Source organism: Lithobates pipiens, unplaced genomic scaffold (genome assembly GCF_037356315.1).
Source record: "Lithobates pipiens isolate NorthernLeopardFrog02 unplaced genomic scaffold, aLitPip1_a1.2 Scaffold_16, whole genome shotgun sequence".
Lineage (NCBI taxonomy): Eukaryota > Metazoa > Chordata > Amphibia > Anura > Ranidae > Lithobates > Lithobates pipiens.
The window spans coordinates 654,778,535-654,801,146 of NW_027507748.1; the positions used below are offsets into that span (position 1 = coordinate 654,778,535).

Sequence of the window (22,612 nt, forward strand, 5' to 3'; positions counted from 1 at the left end):
GATCCATCATAGACCAGGTGACAACATTGCTTAGAATTAAACTAAGTTGGTTATGTCCCAGAACCAAGATCTTGGGTCCATTGATCCCTCAACAAGTTCCTCAAATGTTTACAAAGCTCATAAGAACTACTTTTATTTGCATACAAGTCAAAGGCAAAGCAAAAGCAGCTTGATGCAGCTTATATGGAGATCAGAAGGCCAGAAGGAGGTCAAATGGCAGGTCAAGAAGAGGTGGAATGCAGGCAAGGAGTATGTCAGATGCAAGTCAGAAGCACTCGGATGAAACTACTGGAAGCATTTCAACTTGAACATTCTCCTTTGCAGTGGAGCTGTTCCCGCATTGCAAGAACTAATTGCTTATTAAGGTCTAGGGCGTATGGAAAAGTAGATTTACTTACCTGATCCTCCGCTGCTCTGTGCTGCCAGACCAGTCCCCGCAGTGCCTTCTCTCCCATGCTCTAGTGGCCTAAAGTCTTGGCATCATCCATAGCCTTGCTTTGGGCATGAGGAAAGCCTACTGCCAGAGCATGGGGGGTCACTTTCTGTCACTCTTCACTAAACTAAACAGTCAATCCTCACAGTGCGGGCACAGCTTCACTGCAAGTGAGAATCTTAGCCCTTGTACACACGGTCGGACATTCTGACAACCAAATCCGTTGGATTTTGTCCGACAGATTTTGACCGAAACTGTCGCATACACGCGGTCGGACAAAGTTGTCGGAAAATCCGATTGTACATAACGTGGTGACATTATTTCGTTATGACGGGACTACGTTCAGGCTAGTAGCCAATATCTTTGGTCTAGGAATTTGAGCTGAGCATGCGTAGCACTTTGTCCGTCGGAGTAGGCTACAAATGATCGGAGTATGTCCGATCGGAGCATTTTGTTGGAAAATTTTACGGACAAGTTGGAAAACTTGGTCCGTCGGATACTCCGATGGAAACAGTCCGATGGAGACCACACAGTCGGATTATCTGACAAAACGGTCCGATAGGACACATTCCGTCGGAATCTCCGACCGTGTGTACAAGGGCTTAGAGTTTCCTGAAGTTGGACTTTAAATGAAGGCATCTTATAGCATCTGTATCTAAGACCCCTTTCACACTAGGGCGTTTTGCAGGCGCTATAGCGTTAGAAATAGCGCCTGCAATCCGCCCTAAAGAAGCTGCACCATTGTCTGTAGTGTGAAAGCCCCGAGGGCTTTCACACTACAGCTGTGCGCTGGCAGGACGTCAGAAAAAAGTCCTGCCAGCAGCTTCTTTGGAGCGGTGAAGGAGCGGTGTGTTTACCGCTCCTCCACCGCTGCTCCCCATTGAAATCAATGGGGCAGCGCTGTAATACTGCCGGCAAAACGCTGCTATTGCGGCGTATTGCCGGCGGTTTTAACCCTTTCGCGGCCGCTAGCGGGGGTAAAATGCATAGCGGCATTTTACCGCCGACGCAATGGGCGGTGTGGTGTGAAAGGGGTCTAAAGGTAGACTGCATTTGCCCCTCTACGGTAAACAGTGCCACCCACTCCCTCCTGGGTCCTCAGGAATAAATGGAGAATCCATCATAGGCCCGGTGACACCATTATTTAGCCCTTACTAACCGATGTGAATTTTTAGCAGGCCATACTTTGTAATGTAATTGTAATTCATTTATCTCCCCAGGCTTTCGAAATTTGCACATTGATGATCAGATTATCCTCCTGCAATATTCCTGGATGAGTCTGATGGTGTTTGCTATGGGATGGAGATCCTATAAGCACGTCAGTGGCCAGATGCTTTACTTTGCACCAGATCTAGTTCTGAATGAGTGAGTATTTCTTTTATATTACATTTTACTTTCAAATTATCAAACTAAAAGCAAATGATATATATTTTTTTTTCATTTTGTTTTTCATTCTATGGTCCCTTTATCTAAAAGCTGCTGCAAGCCAAACGCTAAGTCCATAGTTGCAACACAAGTTCTCAATTTAAAATGCCATTTGGCACCCAGGAGGCGGCAATCCCATTCGTACAGAATAAACATATACATGCACTTTTATTGGGTGAAATGCTATGCACATTTTTTATACACACAATCCAATATGTATGTAAAACCTAACAGTAAAATGTGATTAATTTCTCAATTTTTATAAAATTGGGTTGGTATCAGCATTTTGCAGTCTCTCTACAGCAGAGAAGTAGCAGCACAAGGAGCCAATCAGTTGTGTTGCAGTGCAGGGGTATGGTGATAGGAGGGGAGAATAGAGAGATGGGCTCATCAGTCTGCTGCTTCTCCTTTCTCTGTCCATGTCAGCAAAGAAAAATCGGTTCTTCCCCCATTCCCTAAAGAGGGTGTTCGATGTGCCAGAGCTGCGTAAATCTCTGAACTGGATGGACAGAAATTCAAATCCTTTGGCAGTTAAAACAGATCTCTTATATGACTGATTTAAAATCAGCTTTACCATTAAATGGGACCGTTTCTTGCCTGGTTCGTGTTACACAGAGCACAAGAGCATGGTTATTCAGCAGTAAAGGGGTGGGTGATGGATTTGCCTAAATTAAAGTGGTTGTACAGTCAGAAGGTTTTTTATCATAATGCATTCTATGCATTAGGCCCCTTTCCCACTGAGGCGGTTTTCAGGCGCTACAGCGCTAAAAATAGCGCCTGAAAAAAAAACTGCCCCTTTCACTCCAGTGGGGCGGTGAAAAAAGTCCTGCTGCAGCGGCGCTTTGCGGGTGGTTTTAACCCTTTTTCGGCAGCTAGTGGGCGTTAAAACCGCCCTGCTAGCGGCCGAATACCGCTGCTAAAACAACGCTAAAATGGCGCTAAAGATAGCGCCGCTTTACCGCCGATGCCAATCCCGCCCCAGTGTGAAAGGGGCCTTAAGATGAAAAGCCTTCTGTATGCAGCATGCCCCCCCAGCACCACCTAATACTTTTCTGAGCCCTATCTATCCAGGAATCCAGCTGGGCCACCCGAAACTCTCACTCCTGATTGGCTGAGACACAGCAGCAATGCCATTGGCTCCTGCTGCCGTCAATCAAAGTTAGTTAGCCAATCAGGAGAGATAGGGACGGGACTGAACCTGGGCTCCATCTCTGAACGGACACAGAGAGCTGTGACTCGGCCTGGGTGTCCCCCATAGCAAGCTGCTTGCTTTTGGGGCACTCGACAGGAGGGAGGGGGCAGGAGAGCCGAAGAGGGACCTAAGAAGAGGAGGATCTGGGCTGCTCTGTGGAAAAATATTTCACAGAGCAGGTAAGTATAACATGTTTATTATTTTTATGGGAAAAAATTAGACAATCACTCAATTTTAACAATCACTTTAAGCTGACCATGGTTCATTTTTTTTTCACTCAGTCAGCTGGGCTGAACGAAAAAACGAAGGGAATCATTTGCCCTGTGCTATTGTATTCTGAGAGCAGAGAGACTCCCCTGCTGTAAGCCCACGTACACACGGTCGGAGATTTTGCCAACCAAATCCGTCGGATTTTGCCCATCGGATTTAGTCTGACGGATTGTGTCCGAAACTGTTGCATACACACGGTCGGGCCAAGTTGGCGAAAAATCTGATCTTTCAGAACGTGATGACGTAATTTCGTTACGATGGGACTACATTCAGGCTAGTAGCCAATAGCTTTGATGTAGGAATTTGATCTGAGCATGCGTGGCATTTGGTCCGATGAAAATGCTCTACACATGATCGGATTAGGTCCGTCCGGCCCAGTTGGTCGGGAAATATTTCCAACATGTTGGAAAATTGGGTCGGACGGAGATTCGGACGGAATCAGTCCGATGCATACCACACACAGTCGGATTATCTGACGATACGGTCCGATAAGACTCATTCCGACAGATTCTCCGACCGTGTGTACAAGGGCTAAGAATACACAGATCAGCACTGCAGCCATTGGCCATTATCCAACAGGGTGGCGGAACAGAAGTTGATTGGTAGATCGATTTCTGTTCAACTGCAGTGGCCCACACATGGATCAAAATTCAGCCACTTTCCACTGAACTGACTGAATTTCAATACTTACATGGCCAATTTAGGAAGTATATGTAAAGAATGATTCTGGGGTAGGAACACTAAACAAATGTAACGGAAGGGTACTAGTTTATAGTTAACTTATAACATAAAGACAATTTTATTAGAAAGAGGCAGCACTTTAGGGGAGAACAGGCTACAATCTTGCTGCAGGGATACTTAGGAATAGGTATTTTCCTGGTAAAAGTTCTCTTTTGTAATTGTGATTACAATACACAGTATCTATGGCTTTCTTACTTCCTAATACAAAGTATCTACGGCTTTGCTGCTTCCTCCAGACTGTGAATGTTTATATAATGCTATACAGTTGTGCTCAAAAGCTTGCATATCCTGGCAGTAATTGTGAACATTTGGCATTGATATTGAAAATATAACTGATCATGCCAAAAAACTGTCTTTTGTTTAACCACTTAAGGACCAGGCCTATTTTTACACTTGGTGTTTACATGTTAAAATCATTATTCTTTGCTAGAAAATACTTAGAACCTCCAAATATTATAAATATATATATTTTTTTGGACACCCTAGAGAATAAAATGGCGGTCGTTGCAATACTTTATGTCACGCCAGTGTTAATTTTAGTCTTAGGCCTAAAATTACATTTTAGTTTTAGTCCCATTTTAGTCTTCTGCAATTGTTTTGGTTTTAGTCATATCTCCATACATTTTAGTCTACTAAAATCTCCAGTACATTTCAGTAATTGCAATTTAGTTGTAGTCATAGTCTTTTGACTAAAATGGCATTTTAGTTTTAGTCTCATTTTAGTCTTTTGACTCATTTTAGTCTTTTGACTAAAATGGCTTTTAGTCGTATTTTAGTCGTCTCAATTGTTTTAGATTTAGTCGTATTTTAGTAGACTAAAATAGTATTCATTTAGTCTACTAAAATGTTTTAGTCGACTAAATGAACACTGTGTCACGCGTATCTACACAGCGGTATTACAAACACAATTTTTTGATAAAAATACCCCTTTTTGAATACAAAAATAAGAAAACAGTAAAGTTAGCCCAATGTTTTTTAATATAGTGAAAGATAATGTTACGCTGAGTAAATTGATACCCAACATGTCACACTTCAAAATTGCACCCGAACGTGGATTCGGAGACAAACTTCGATGCTTAAAAATCTTCATAGGCAAAGTTTAAACATTTCTACAGGTTACCAGTTTTGAGTTACAGATAAGGCCTTTTGCTAGAATTATTGCTCTTGCTCTAATTGTAACGATACCTCACATGTGTGGTTTGAACACCGTTTACATATGTGGGCGCGACTTACTTATGTGTTCGCTTCTGCGTGCGAGAGCGGCGGTACGGGGTGGTTTAAAATTAATTTTTTCTTATGTTACTTTTTATTTTTACACTGTCCCTTTAAAAAACATTTTTGGATCTCTTCTATTCCTATTACAAGGAATGTAAATATCAGTTGTAATAGAAAAAGAACAGGACAGTTCCTCTTTAATGCGAGATCTGTGGTCATTTACACTTAAATGTAATACAAAATAAAAAGAGTCTTTTTTTTTATAAAATAAAATATCTTTTTTTCCTTTAAGACCATTGGGCGGAAGATACATTTGACGTCACTTCTGTCATCCAATGGTATAGATTTGAGTGGGGTCCATCATTCCCTAGATCGTCTCTGCAGTAAGGATGAGCCGGGATGATAGGGATTTAACAAGGGGACCCCCAGATCCCGGCCCCCCCTGCTTGAAATGGTAACGGGTACATTGTACCCCTACCATTTCACAAAGAAAGTATAAAAAATTGTAAAAAAACACACAGACACCATTGGGATAAGTCCTTTATTAAAAATAAAAAAAATAAAAAAAAGATTCCAGCGGTGGTAATCCACTCTTGGTATCCTGCAATGACTGATCTCTCCCGATGTCCAGCGCAGCGCATCTTGTCTCCACCGGAGACACCGCGGGAATCCCGGCAGCCTGACAGGTCTTAGCTGAGGAGGACGGGGCCACCCGTCACCTGACCCCGCCCCCCTCTGACACAAGGAGAAACCCTCTCATGTTTCCCACGGGAAACATGCACCCCTTTACAGGCATACTATACACACACCCCCAGGTATGATATTTAAAGGAATATTACACTTTTATTATTTCACTTTAAACATTATTGAAATCACTGCTCCCAAAAAAACTGCAGTTTTTAAAACTTTTTTTTGCATTGATACATGTGCCCGGGGCAGGACCCAGGTCACCAAACACTTTTTATGACAATAACTTGCATATTAGCCTTTAAAATTAGCACTTTAGATTTCTCCCATAGACTTTTACAGGGTGTTCCGTGGCTTTTCGAATTTGCCGCAAACACCCCAAATTGTTCGCTGTTCGGTGAACGAGCGAACAGGCAATGTTTGAGTCACCCCTACTCTGCCACTACCAACAGCTCCGGTAAGCGGCGAAGATGACTGGAAAGCAGTGGGAGGGTGGTGGGCACCTCTCCCGCGGCCGATAAAAGTCATCTCAAGGTGAATCTGCCGCAAAGACCAATTTTATCAGAAATCGGACCGCCCGCCGTTTTTAAAAATTCTGGGGTTATGGCAGCTATCTGCTGCCATAACAAGGGTATTCAATGTCAAAGTACGTATAACGTCGGCGGGCAGTCCAGAAGTTATTATAAGAAGCCATTTATTATCACATATATGTAGTTGTTTGGCTCCTTTTTAAATCATAATGATAACAGAAATCACCCAAATGGCCCTAATCAAAAGTTTCCATCCCCTGAAATGTGTGGCCTTGATAAAGACACACAAGGTGATACACAGGTTAAAGTGGCAATTAAAGGGTAATTCCCCACATCAGTGGCTTTTTAAATTGCGTTTAGTGTCAGTGTATAAATAGTCAAAGAGTTTGTTAGCGCTCACATGGATGCACTGAGCAGGCTAGATACCAAGCCATAGGGAGCATAAAATAACTGTCAAGAGACCTGCGTAACAAGGTAATGGAACTGTATAAAGATGGAAAGGATATAAAAAAAATATCTAAAGCATGGAATATGCCAGTTAGTACTGTTCAATCACTTATTAAGAAATGGAAAATTCTGGAATCTTTTGATACCAAGCCAAGGTCAGGTAGACCAAGAAAGGCTGCAGCCACAACTGACAGAAGAATTGCTCAGGATACAAAGAAAAACCCAAAGATAACCGCAGGGGAAATACAGGCTGCTCTGGAAAAAGACAGTGTGGTTGTTTCAAGGAGTACAATACGAAAGTACTTGAACAAAAATGAACTGCATGGTCGATTTTCCATGAAGAAACCTTTACTGCATTAATGCAACAAAAAAAGCCCAGTTACAATATGCCTGACAACACCTTGACAAGCCTCAAAGCTTCTGGAACATTGTTATGTGGAGTGAAGGCTTCTTTCTGCCATCTCGACCATGCAGCTCATTTTTTTATTGTGCTCCTTGAATCATTGCCAATTGGGTGATTTCTGTTACCATTATGATTTAAAAAGGAGCCAAACAACTATGTGATAATAAACGGCTTTATATGATCACCATCCTTAGATAAAAGTAATTTTTTTGGCCAATGTCAAAAGGTCACAATTTCTGTTAGGGAGTGCAAACTTATAAGCACAACTGTAAAACCAACAGAAAGCACAAAAGCATCAAGTCGCACCTTCATATAGCCTCTATTAAGAAAAAATTGGTACTCAAAACATTCTTTATAAATGTGCTATATCACATAAAATGGTATCCAGGAAGAGATCTGATGAAGAGGGTCCACCCTTGAAACTGGTCGTTCTCAAGACAGCACCTGCAAGGCCTCTTTTACATGGCCGGGTAGCTGCAGCCAAAAGATTCCTGTAGCTGCGATTAGAGACAGAGCCTGGACATGGCTGACTGTGTCCAGACTTGGACATCTGTTGCTAAGTGTAGCTAACTTCTCTGTGTACAGCTACATGGGAACAGCAGCAGCCACTGTTGGACAGACCATCTCCCCTAGCACAAAAGTCAAAAGTCTCAGAGTCATCTTCGATTCAGAGATTTCGATGGATGCACAAATAGGATCAGTAGTCAGCCGATCTTACCACCTTCTACGCCTGCTACGTAGACTCACCCCCTTCATTCCAGAAGAGGAGAAAGCAGTAGTAGTAGGAACAATCATCAATTCTCGACTCGACTACGCAAACTCCCTCTACATAGGACTACCTAAATTCCAGATTGCATGCCTACAAGTCGTCCTAAACATGGCAGCAAGACTAGTCAAAAAACCCTGGGAATCCATCTCCCCTTTCCTGAGGATCCTACACTGGCTAACCGAAAGGGATCAGATCACATTCAAGACCTTCTGCCTGACCCGCAAATGCACACAAGGAAACGCTCCTCAATACTTATGCGAAAAAATAAAACACTACACTCCCAATCAACTAACCGAAACCTCCTCCTCATCCCCAAATCCCAGTACTAATCAAGGGGAGAACGAAGATTCGCAGTCCAAGGACCACGGCTATGGAACGCTCTGCCCACGAACATCCGCTTGGAAGGAAACCATCGGGTCTTCAGGAAAAAACTCAAGACCCACCTGTTTTAAGAAGAAAGTCAATGCAGGTCGGATCAAGCGCCTTGAGGCCATTCAGTTCGCATTTGCAGCGCTATACAAGTCATTCATTCATTCATTCATTCATTCATTCGCTGTCAGCCCAGCATTAGCTTGAATGGACTGAGCACATAACCTGGTCATACCAACAGCAAGAATATGCCGATTCTTGCTGCAGGAATCCAGCGGCTGCAACTACCCGGCCGTGTGAAAGAGGCCCAACAGGATCCTCTGCAGGGATATATTCTGTGCAGTAAGAGCCCATTCACATGTGGGGCAGCAGTGGATTGCGTTTCAGATGAAGTTTGACAGGTCACCTCCTCACTGCCTGATTTAACCCTGTAAATGCCACACTAAGGTGCATCAGTCGCATGCATTGAATGTGTTGTTGGCCAGTCACAGCGTGGCACCATAGACTTGCATTGGTCACTTTTGGTAGCAGCAACTCCCAACCCAATGCAACATGCTGTTTGATTTTTGCTGTGAAAGAAAATCACAGCATTGCAGGTGCAGCATGTGTACAGCCCTGAGTGGCTGCATCCCCTACTTCAGGTGAGCTGTTGGTTGGGGGACAGTAAAACCGCAGCTCAACCACCTAGTTTGACTGCCCCCTAGCCACACATGTGAACAAAGCCTAGCGCAAGAGTGTCAGACACATTTTTATCATGGGCCACATCAGCATTCAGTGTTAATTTCTTCGACTAAAAAGACGAAAGCATTTTAGTCGACTAAATGAGTATTATTTTAGTCAACTAAAATACGAATAAAACTAAAACAACTAAAATGGCATTTTAGTCAAAAGACTAAAATGCATCTAAAACTAAAATACCATTTTAGTAAAAAAGACTATGACTAAAACTAAATTGAAATTTGACTTCAAAATGAACACTGGTCATGTTCATACCACCTCAATGTAATAATAAATAACATATTCGATTTTTCACACCGGCGGTATATGATGAGTTTGCAAATTGTATAGAATTGTTAACTAATGCATTACAATTGAATTACACCCATTCGATTTTAGATGACTAAAATTAGTTAAAGTGGTTCTGCACCTAAAAAAAAAAATATTAAAAGCCAGCAGCTACTAATATTGCAGCTGCTGACTTTTAATAAAATCACACTTACCTGTCCCAGGGTCCAGCGATGTCGGTGGCAGATGACGAGCGATCGCTTGTCTCGCTGCTGCCACCACCGCCATCCTCTGTCAGGGAATCGGGAAGTGAAGCATGGCGGCTTCACTGCCCGGTTCCCTACTGCGCATGCGCGAGTCGCGCTGCGCGTCTCTTCAGATCCCCCGCTGTGTCCTGGGAACTGTGTGTTTCCCAGAACACAACGGGGGGGGGGGGGGGAGGTGGGGCATCTTCGGCGGTCTGCGGTGGTCTGCCCGGAAGTGGGTGCTAATACCTGGATTTTCCAGGTAACTGCACCCCCCTCCCCCCTGAAAGGTGCCGATTGTGGCACCGGAGGGGGGGAGGGATCAGATTAGCAGAACTATCCCTTTAGGGTGAAGAACCGCTTTAACTAAAATATACTGAAGATTTAGTCGACTAAATACGACTAAAACAATTGCAAAATGGGACTAAAACTAAAATGCCATTTTAGTCCTAAGACTAATGCCCCATACACACGGTCGGACATTCCCACCACAAAATCCGTCTGATTTTTTCCGACAGATTTTGGCCAAAACTAGTCTTGCATACACACGGTCGCACAAAGTTGTCTGAAAAGCTGATCGTTCGGAGCGAGGTGACATTCGTAACGGATGACGGGACTACGTAGAGGCCAGTAGCCAATAGCTTTCATCTCCAATTTTTTTCTGAGCATGTGTGGCATTTTGTGCGTCTAAATTCTCTACACATGACCGGAAAAAGTCTGATCGGATTTTGTTGTCCAAAAATTTTAGATCCAGCTCTCAAACTTTTTCCGTCGGAAATTCCGACAGAAAAAGTCCGATAGAGCCCACACACGATCGGATTTTCCGACAACATAATCCAATCTTTTTCCGTTGAAATTTCTGACCGTGTGTATGGGGCATAAGACTAAAACTAAATCGAAATTTGCTGCCAAAATTAACACTGCCAACATTATGGTTGCCCTCAAAGGGTCAGTTGTATCTGTAAGATTATAGAAATGTACAGTGAAATCTTGGTTTATGAGTAATGCTGTTATCGAGCGTTTTGAAAGACGAGCAACTTTTTTTTAAAATTCTGACTCGGTTTGTAAGTGTTGTCTTACAAAATTAACAGAATTCAAGCTAATGGGGTGTGCAGTACCGCATTTGGCCAGAGGTGTGGGGGTGCTGGGGACACTCGGAACAGTTCAGAGCCGTTCGGAAATACTCAGAATCACTCGGAAATACTTCAGTGTTTCCGAGCCTTTCTGAGTTCAGCCGAGCTGTTCCCGAGGCTTTCTGACGCCCCCCCCCCCCCCCCCACCTCTGGCTACATGCGGTATTATATGTAATAGAAGTCAATGCGGAACAAATTATCTTTGTTTCCATTGACTTCTATTGGAAAACTCGCTTTAATATGCGAGTGCTTTGGATTACAAGCATTCTCCTGGAATAGATTATGCTTGTAATCCAAGGTTCAGCTCTTTATCATGTTAAGTAATTGTCTCTGCATTCGATTATTACTGGTTGTAGTAATAACTTATGATACCAGCAGTGTGCAGCCCTCATTTTTAACTGCCATAGAATTGTACTATTCTCATAATGATTATAAACAGATGTCAAGAACACCCCCACCATCAGAAGTCAAGCGTTCCCCACCCTCCTTTACATCACAATGTAGCCCCTCACCTCGTGCTGTTGAGAAGAAGCTGGGGGTGGAGTTGGGAAGCAAAAAGTACAGGGTCTGGAGGAGGACCAGAGGAGGGCTGGAGTCTCCATTAAGGGTGCACTGTTGCCGTCCCCTATATGACAAATGGATAGATTCATGCATTGCATTGCATTAATGTATCCATGGCTGCTGTAGCCACTCCCTATTCAAGTGTCCGGCCCCTTTTCTGATGCCAAGCGCCTTAATTCCAGCAGGGGGTGTTTTTTTAAAAGCACCTGATTAGAGCCATAGGCTCTAATATGCTTCAAAAAAGGTGGACTTGGAGTGCAGAATATTGAACTTTCAGTCCACCCAGGCATGTTAGAAAAGCAAATTAATATTTGCTTTTCTAACACTGAACCGCCTCTCCGCCAATCATTAGGTGGGGGTCTAATACTGGTCATCTGATTGGCTGAAGGCACAGGCAATCCCATTGGCCAGGTAGCAGAAGTGAAGAGATGTACAGAGGACACAGGAGCCTTCGCCTGACCCGCGCTACCCCACAGCTCGTCACCCGCTGCCTGATCCACCACCAAAATGGGGTAAGTGCCAGTCAGACAGTGAATGGGAGGGCGGGGGGCACAGTGGCAGCATATGATGGGCACAGAGGCAACAATTGATGGGGCACAGAGGCTGCATTTCATAGGCACAAAGACTGCATATGATGGGCACAGTAGCTGCAATTGATAGGCACAGTGGCTGCAATTGAAAGGGAAAGTGGCTGCATTTAATGGGCACAGAGGCTGCATTTAATGGGCACAGAGGCTGCATATGATGGGCACAGTGGCTGCATTTCATGGGTACAGTGGCTGCATTTGATGTTTTTGTTTCAGTATTTTTCTGAATTTTTCAGTTTGTGTGCGCCCCCCCCCCACAAGAAAATTTCAAGCACCACCCACCACTGCTCCTGAATGCTGAGACCAGGGGAGGTGGAGACAAGGGGGTACTGCCACTGCACAGAGAGGCACAGGATCTGTAGGAGGAGTTCTATCCTCCTCTCTGCTGCCAACTTCTGAGACAAGGTGGAGGCAGAGACGAGGGGGAATGCCACAGTTGCTGGAGAGGTGCAAGGGCCACATGAAATGGCCTGGTAGGCTGGATTGAGACCGCAGGTCTTGTGTTTGACTTGTGGCCTAGAGGTTGAACAGGCCTATTTGTGGATGTCATTTTATGTAGCAAGTATATAAAGAATGTTTGTAAGTACTGCATTATAGTACTTTTACTAAAGGTTATGTGAAGATATCATACAATGCTTGTGTTGTATAGCGTGCTATAAAGCCAATCTGTGGCTTGTAGATACCTTTAGGCCTCTTTTACCCCTTAGTCCCCTTGTACAGTATGCTGTTCTGCATGCATGCTTACATGCATTAATAACGTATTTGTAGTGCGTTTGTATGTGTGTATATATATATATATATATATATATATATATATATATATATATATATATATATATATATATATATATATATATAATTTTTTTTTTATTTATTTTTTATTTTTTGGTGCATTCACTTGTGTTCTGGTACTTTTCCATACAAAAAAAAGCAGCCAGCGGTGCCGCCCCCTCTCTCCTCTCCACCCATTATATGCAGTGAATAGATTCATGCCCCTTTTGGGCACCAGGCACATGAATTACAGCAGCCATAGGCTCTAATAGGCTTCAAAATAGTGTGGGCTCTGGTCGCAGAGGAATGGTCCTGAGCCCACCCAGGTGTTCGCTGTTGCAACACTGATCCTCCTCCCGGCCAATCAGGAAGCAGGTATGAAACCTGTTTCCCAATATGCCAAAATGTTAGGCGATCCTATTGGACGCCTAGCACTGGGAGGAGCAGAGAGGAGATGCACCACGGAGAAGACTTCAGGAGAGGACACCGGAGTCCACCACGTTGGAAGATGGCCACAGCAGCTCTGCCCGCTGCTCTCACCGGCCGCATCCACAGTAAGGGCAGCGGGTGGTGGAGGGGGGGTGTTAGTGCCGTGCCGCGCAAGGGGGCCCTGGGGGGGGGGGGAGGTTTGTTTGCTGCCCTCCCAAAAAAAAAAAAACACCAGCCGCCACTGGAAGCAGCTTGCTGTACTATATTTCAAACTCACATTAAAGAACCACAGTGGTGTAAACTGTGCTCATGGAAAAACATTCTTGTTTTGTTTTTTGCATATGCATTCCTACTGCGATTAAAAAAGCAGCATACAACTGCAGCTGGTGTAAATGATCCCTTAGCGTAATCCTTTAATATTAGTGCTTTTCTTTTTCTGAAAACCCAGTGTGTCATCGCTCAGATATATAACAGGAGCGAGGACACGAGTCTACTGAATCTCATTTCATGAGCCTACTGGGTCTCATTTCATCATCACCAACATCACAGAATATAGGAAAGTATTTCTGGACATAACACTTGCCAAATGTTTGTTTCCTCAGACAAAGAATGAAAGAGTCGTCGTTTTATTCCCTCTGTATAGCAATGAGGCAGCTGCCGCAGGAGTTTGTGAAATTACAGATCAGCCAGGAGGAGTTCCTGTGCATGAAGGCTCTTCTGCTCCTGAATACAAGTAGGTGCATGGAGGTGGAGGGGTAGCACAACCTATCACACTTTTAGTGATGCTCCAGGTAAACAGCTAAAAACGCCAATCAGGAAACAAAACAACTATGACAGCAGATTCTGCTTCACCCTTCTTACTCTAGTTTTCAAAAACGTCCCCTTTAATGATGAAATCACTAGTCATGGTCCTGATGGAAAGCCAGAGCAATCTTGGGGCAGATATGGCATGTTAAATGAAACATGAAATCATCTTATATTCAACGCTTTAGGCCATGGGTGCTCAACCTGTGGCCCTCCAGCTGTTAATGAACTACAAGTCCCATCATGCCTCAGCCTTTGGAAGTCATGCTTGTAACTGTCAGCCGTGCAATGCCTCATGGGACTTGTAGTTCCACAACAGCTGGAGGGCCACATGTTTAGCATCCATGCTCTAGGACAGGCATATGCAATTAGCGGACCTCCAGCTGTTGCAGAACTACAAGTCCCATGAGGCATAACAAGACTCTGACAGCCACAAGCATGACACCCAGAGGCATGATGGGACTTGTAGTTTTGCAACAGCTGGAGGTCCGCTAATTGCATATTCCTGCTCTAGGTAAATGGTTAACTACACATTTATAATACTTACAGTGGGTAAAGAAAATAATCAACCCCTTTACCACTTGACCTTTGGAAGATTTACCCCCCTTCATGGCCATTTTTTGCGATAGGGCACTGCATTGCTTTAACTCACAATTGTGCAGTCGTGCAACGCTGCAACAAAATACAATTTATGTCCCCCTTTTCCCACAAATAGAGCTTTCTTTTGGTATTTGATGACCTCTGCGTTTTTTTTTGTTTTTTTTTGCTATAAACAAAAAAAAGACAGACAACTTTGAAACAAAAAGTAAAAAATAAATGTCTTCATCAATTTAGGCCAATAGATATTCTGTTAGATATTTTTGGTAAAAAAAATCCCAATAAGTGTATATTAGTTGGTTTGCGCTAAAGTAATAGTAAAAGTAAATAGTAGTAGTAATAAATAAATAAAAAAATAAATAGTAATAAATAAATAGTAATAGTAAAGTAAAGTAATAGTGTCTACAAACTATGGGATATTTTTATGTATTTATTTTTATTTCTTTACTAGTAATGGCTGCGATCAGCGACTTATAGCGGGACTGCGATATTGCGATGCACAGTCAGACACTAACTGACACCTTTGACACTTTTTGGGAACCTGTGACACTAATAAAGTGATCACTGCTAAAAATATACACTGTCACTGTACTAATGGCACTGGCTGGGAAGGGGTTTAACATCTAGGGAGATCAAAGGGTTAATGGGGTTCTTAGCCAGTACTTTTGTGTACTGTGGGAGGTGCTTTTACTAGTGGAAGACATGGATCCTAGTCCCCGCTTTACACAGGATCCATGCCATCTCTCCGGTCAGACCCGCGATCTGTCTTGTTTAAATAGTTAGACCACCTACCCAGGAGTGGCACACAGGTGCGGTGCCACCCTTTTGCAGTGAAACAGATTTTTTTTTCCAGCTGTATTTAAGTGAAAGATATAACATCAACATGTCAGAAAAAATGTTAAAAAATTAAAAAACAGAATCACTGAGTTTGAAAAAGGATCACCCCCCTTCCTAAAAACTCAATCAGGTGTATCTAATCACCTTCTCAATGGCACACAAAGCCATTTGACTTTCAACTGTGATCCGCTGTGGTCATTTTGATTAGTTAAGCATTAAAAGAGCTTTCCTGGAGCATTTCAGTCTCTGGTAGTGCAGCCAGTGGCGGAATTATAGGGGTCGCCAAGATTGCCATGGTGACCGGGCCCCTTGCTGCAGGGGGCCCTTGAGGGCTGTGTTTGATGGGCACAAGTGGCTGCATATGATGGGCACAGGTGGCTGCATATTATGGGCACAAGTGACTGCATTTGATGGGCACAAGTGGCTGCATATGATGGGCACAAATGGCTGCACATGATGGGTACAAGTGGCTGCATATGATGGGCACAGTGGCTGCATATTATGGGCACAAGTGACTGCATTTGATGGGCATAGTGGCTGCATTTGATGGGCATAGTGGCTGCATTTGATGGGCACAAGTGGTTGCATATGATGGGCACAAGTGGCTGCATTTGATGGGCACAAGTGACTGCATTTGATGGGCACAAGTGGCTGCATATGATGGGCACAGGTGGCTGCATATTATGGGCACAAGTGACTGCATTTGATGGGCATAGTGGCTGCATTTGATGGGCACAATGGCTGCATATGATGGGCACAAGTGTTTGCATATGATGGGCACAAGTGGCTGCATTTGATGGGCACAAGTGACTGCATTTGATGGGCACAAGTGGCTGCATATGATGGGCACAAATGGCTGCATATGATGGGTACAAATGGCTGCATATGATGGGCACAGTGGCTGCATATGATGGGCACAGTGGCTGCATATGATGGGCACAGTAGCTGCGTTTGATGGGCACTGTGAGGCTGAAATTGATGGGCCCAGTGAGGCTACAATTGATGGGGGTGGGGGGTTCAGTATTTTTCAGTTTGTTTGTGCCCCCCCAAAAATTTTGAGCACCAGCTGCCATTAGTCTCTTCATTTTAGGCTGCAAAGCAACAAAATGTGATTATTTTAAAGGAGGAAGATTCTTATACCCACTGTAACTAGATTAGATGCTGGTCTTTTAGGGCTCATGCACACAGATGCATTTGTGCCTTCAGCTTAATGAATGGGCATGTTTCGGTGCCCGGGAGCCATAGGGGGTGCGCACAGCCTGCTGCCAGCAGCATTTCAACATCTGTAATTAAAAAACACAAATCTATTGCGCTTGGGTTAATATAAATCCTAACATATCACAACTATCACAGTTACAAGTGATAATGGTGCAGCACTGTACTAAATGAGTTTCAATTAAAAGTTCATAAACATTTAAGTAGATGATCTTAACCACTTCAGCACCGGAAGCATTGCCTGCTCAATGACCAGGCCTTTTTTGCAATACAGCACTGCGTCGCTTTAACTGACAATTGCGTGGTCGTGCGACGCTGTACCCAAACAAAATTGACATCCTTTTTTTCCAACAAATAGAGATTTCTTTTGGTGGTATTTGATCATCTCTGTGTTTTTTTATTTTTTTCACTATAAACACAATATTTTATACTTTTTGCTGTAATAAATAGCTAATTTTTTTCCTCAGTTTAGGCTATGTATTCTTCTACATATTTTTGGTAATAAAAATCGTGAAAAGAGTATATTCATTGATTTGCGCAAAAGTTATAGCGTCTACAAAATAGGAGATCGATTTATGGCATGTTTATTATTATTCTTATTGTTTACTTGTAATGGCCGCGATCTGCAATTTTTATTGGACTGCGACATTATGGCAGACACATCGGACACTTTTGACACATTTTTGGATCGATTGACAATTATTCAGGGCAATCAAGAGGTTAACTGTGTTTCCTGGGTGTGTGTTCTAACTGTGAAGGATAGGACTGACTATAGGAGATGAGAGATCATAGTTCCCAGCTCGTAGGAACTCACAATCTCTCTCTCCTCTCCTCACAGAACTGGGATGTGTGTGTTTACACACACTTCCCTGCTCTGCCTCTCGTGCCCGCGGGGGCAAGCGGTCATCGCGACCGCTGGTCATGAGCATTGCCACCTCCACTGTGCAGCAGGTGCACACGCGCGCACCTGCTATCCCGCTAAAAGAGACCAACATATAGTATCACGGTATCATGCCGACCTGTGTATGACGGCGGCTGGTCTGCAAGTGGTTAAGCTGTGTAACAGTGATAGATGGAAGCCGTCACCAACAGCCTTTTTGATCCCTAGGGTACCGGTGATCTACTACCTACCAAAGGTGCATAAGGATCCTGTTCACCCCCCTGGGAGGCCGATTATAAGTGGAATTGATTTGATTACTTTCAGGGCGGGCAAATATATTGATCACCTTTTGCAGCCTTTGGTGGTAAAAACTCCATCTTTTTTGAGAGACTCCACACAGGTTATTAATGCCCTTTAATTGGTGGATTGGAAGGAGAGTTATATCCTTGTCACTACAGATGTATCATCATTATTCACTGTTATATAGCACCGACATGGTCGTGAGGCAGAAGAGCATTATCTGACATAGGATACTATTTTTGATATTCAGAGGGATTTTATTTTTAGCCTTTTGGATTATGCCATGGGGCACAATTATTTTTGGTTTGGTGGTTCCTATTATTTGCAGAAAAAAAGGGTGGCCATGGGGGCCAAGTTTGCACCCAGCATGGCCAACCTCTTTATGGCTAAATGGGAGGATGATGTCATCTATCAGAGACCTAGACTGAGGGTTGATTCTCTGGAAAAGGTACATAGATGACATACTGCTCTTAATGGATGGCGACTTTGAATTGCTGAGTGAGTTTATGTCCATGTTGAATGATAATGACTGGGGCATCAGGTTACAACATGAGGCAAGCAAGACCGAGATCCATTTCCTAGATTTGAGACTTTGGGTTGTTGGTGGTGATGTTATCTCATCAACATACTTCAAAGAAACAGATGTGGAATGGATACAGGAATGGATACATTAATACTAAGAGCTGTCATCATAGTGCTTGGTTGAGATCCGCCCCTAAGAGACAGTTTTTAAGGCTGAGAAGGAATTGCCCCAACCAAGATGATTTTTTACATGAAACTTCTGTCCTTAAACAGAGATTTTTATGAGGCAGATGGAGGGAGCCCTGAAATTGGCTCTTGAAAAAAGTAGGGATGATCTTTTAATGCCAAAATCTAAGGGCCAGGGTGATAGCTTCAAGTTTGCCCTCTTTACCACGTATTCTAATTAGCATTATGAGGTAAAGAGGATTATGCATAAACATATAACCCTCGGGTGGTCTACAGGGGCGTTCCCCCCATTAAGATTGCAGATAGCACTGTTGTTGATCCCCCTAAGCAACTTTCTTTTTTCAGAGTATAGGTGTTTTTTTTTTCTTGTAGGAAATGTCTGATTTGCAAAATGAATGCTCAGAGATGTAGGAGAATTGACTCCTTTCAGTCAATTTCCACCCATGAGCAATTTCCTATTAAGCCCTTTATTACATACTCATCCAAAAATGTTGTCTATATTATTTATTGTCCATGCAGGTTTCAGTACATTGGTCGTACTGTCCGTTTGTTACAGACAAGATTGGGGGAGCATGTAGCTAATATAAAGAGATTTCTTAAGCACAGCCTGTGCAAACATTATGCTTTGCGACATGATTGCCATCCTGAGGGTACTACCTTTTTAGGAATAAATAGATTTACTAGCCACTAGAGGGGTAGTAATGTAGTTAGAAAGATCTCCAGGTTAGAAACAAGGTGGTTATATGAAGCCAAAACGTACACCCCATTCGGTATGAATATCAAATAGGATGTTAATTCCTTTATTAATAATGGCTGATGAGATATGCTCTTATTGATGTATTGTTAATGAATGTTCCGTTTGTAATATGGTGTTAATTTGATTATTTTTTGTAATTTTTTTAGCACTATATGTTGAGGTGGGTTTATTATTGTAATATATTTATCAACCACAAGATTGCGCTGTTTCCCAGTATATTCGCTTCCAATTGAAGTAAGTTGTTTTTAAGTAATAATTGTTTATTTAGGTTGGATATCTACTTCCTTGGTAGGGGGTGACATCTTTCAAAGTTAGGAATATTATTATTAGTTTTAATAATGACGTTTATTAGTGTGCCCTCCTTGATTGAGAATGGCCTTTGGTTGTGTTTCTGGTTCTGGAATGGCGCTAATATCCTCTTTTCACAATAAGTCATCCCTTATATAAATAGCCGTATTGCGCGTTTAACCAAGCTCCTGACAAAATCATCCAAGGATGAAACGCGTAGGGAAGAGTTGGAACGTGTGAGGTGATTACGTGCTGGGATGCAGTGGCCATTTTGTTGGTTGGAAATGCTGGTCGTTTTCTACTATGAAAATTGGAGTTTTATTCTTCGTTTTTAATAAACATTATTTGGGATGTCTGCGCAATGAGGTTTGTTCCATTTATGTTTTGAGAATACCATTGCCCTGATGAAAAGCTCCTATTGAGCTGTTGATGGAACATATCTCTGACCGGTCATCCACTATCTGGTATCATTGTAAATCTTGCTCAGAGGGAGGGGATATCCTTGGAGTGGAGGATTGCTGAGACTGTAGTCAGATGATACTTGCTGCTTATGTTATTACCTTAGGGTAAGAGTCAGTGTGATCGGGTGTTGGTGATGGCTTCCATCTATCACTGCTACACATCTACTTGAATGTTTATGAATTAATTTCAACTCAGACTTTAACCCCTTCCCGCTGAGCATACACAGATGTGCGTACTCGGCTTTCGGGGGTTATACTGGGATGATGCCCGCAGCTGCAGGCATCATCCCGGTACTGTTGTTTAGAGCGGGTGATCAGCTTTCCAGGGATAACAACCGATGTGGCTAAATGCCGTTCAGCTGTTATCCCTGAGGAGCGGGAAGGGACAAAGAGGCTCTGATCGGGCCTCCCGTCCCACTGGGAAACCCGATCAACCATACGGCTCTTCCGGCGTCTAGTGACAGACTGGAAAGAAGCCAGAAACGGCTTCATTCCAGGCTCCTGATTGTAAACACAGAAGCAACGTCACAACGTCATTTCCTATTTACTCGGATGCCAATGGCGCCGGTTTTAAAAAAAATATACAGTTTTCAAAATCTCCGAAAATGGCGATCTGAATACTTTGAAGTGCAAAGGAGGGATTGGGGGTCTTTTAGACCCCCGATCTCTCCATAAAAAGTACCTGTCACCACCTATTACTGTCACAAGGGATGTTTACATTCATATTTCACATTATACAAAAAAATTGTGCTAACTTTACTGTTTAGTTTTTTTTAAATGGATGAAAGTGTCCCTTTTCCCAAAAAGTTGCATTTAAAACACAGCTGCACAAATACTGTGTGACATAAAATATTGCAACAATCGCCATTTTATTCTCTAGATTCTCATCTAAAAAAAATAAATAAATAAATAAATATATATATATATATATATATATATATATATATATATATATATATATATATATATATATATAATGTTTGGGGGCTTTAAGTAATTTTCTAGCAACAAAATACAGATTTTATCTTGTACACACCAAATGTCAGAAATAGGCTTAGTCATGAAAGGGATACATTTACTACAGCGCTGCACCATTACCATTTTTCAAAATCTGTATCACCAGGTTGTGCATGCAACTGCTGTGTATTTTTTTAGATCATCATAATTATTGACAGGCTTTTGGTAGCAGGCTGTACACACCACCTTTGACTCTCGGGGCGGCACAGTACACCAGATTTTTATGCTGTACAGGCATTCGCGATTCATATGCATGAGCTTTTATATTATCCGAGTTCAGCTTTAATATCGCATAAAATCTATAACAGAAAATTATTCACCCAACAAATGAAAAACAGAGATGACTAGACCCATCTAATAAAATAAGACATGAGCGCCAAGCTTATTCTGGAGCAATTAAGCACTTTGTAAAATAATATACTTTATGATTTCCTGGAGATGATGCAAAAAACAGTACGTGTTTGACCCCATTTGTCATATTATTTAAATCAAAATAAAACTGAAAAGTCTGCAGATAGTCTGATTATTACAAGCACATGTCACCAACAGGCAGTAAATTGGAAGGTTTTATGGTTGTACTCAATGCTCGATTTTGTCTAAAATATTAAATGTTTTATTTATTCTTGTGTTCTATGTAAATATATTAAAATAGAAATTGTTTGTGCAGTGTGTGCAGATGATCCCTGAGATAGAATGAAAAATATTGTATCCACCACCCTTATGGAAACCCATCACTGCAATGCCTGGACTCAAGGGAATGATTAGAATCTTTCCAATGCCAATATGACTGGTCATCCTTACTGAAGGCAACTTCTTTTTCCAGAAATGCTGACTGCAGCCTCCCGGCTGAGAGTACCGTATATCCTGCTATGTGCTGAAAAATCTCCTCCTCGGACAGGAGTGGTTCATTCAGCTCAATACAAAGCAGATCTCCTGTCTCCAAATAGTGCCCTCTAGTAGTGACTTGTTTACAGCAAAGATGGAGGCACACATTGGCCAGACACTGCTGGAATCAGGATTTATTTTCAGAAAAGGTAACACATTATATTGACATAGACTTGCAGTCTATGTAGTGTAGTGGGTAGTGGAAATCTTATTTTGTTTTGCAAATTCAGTTATCCTTTAAGGTAAGTTTAAGTGTTGGGTTATGGCTAGATTAAGGTTAAGGAGACTTTGCCCCCTTATCCATCCCACCCCCTCCACACTGCCATCTTCCAGCATTATTTAAAAAAATGGTGTCTGCTGATACCTGTCCTTTGCTGGAAACCGGAAATTCATTCATGCTGACTGTTCACTTCATTATAAGTCATAACATCATTGCACTGTCCAGGGCTTAAGAGGCTCCCCTCACTGGATAGAAAGTAGAAAGTTGGGCACCTACAGAAGGACCCTCCTCTCTGCAATGAAGAGAGAAACATAGAACCTCATGACCACGGATTATGGGCTTGTTCTCACCAGGTGTGTGGTGAGCTGCATTGATCAATGCAGGCTGAACCCAAAGGCACATGGAAAACAATTGCTCTAATGCCGCGTACA

General features: G+C 42.6%; 1 protein-coding gene across 1 annotated transcript in view; it reads left to right on the forward strand.

Moving 5' to 3' along the window:
* PGR (progesterone receptor) overlaps positions 1–22,612 on the forward strand; it is a 194,626-nt gene that overhangs the window by 155,368 nt on the left and 16,646 nt on the right. The window contains exons 5-6 of the mRNA XM_077484402.1: positions 1,654–1,798; positions 13,815–13,945. Of these exons, the coding sequence (XP_077340528.1) occupies positions 1,654–1,798; positions 13,815–13,945 (276 nt within the window). The remainder of the gene's footprint in view (positions 1–1,653; positions 1,799–13,814; positions 13,946–22,612) is intronic.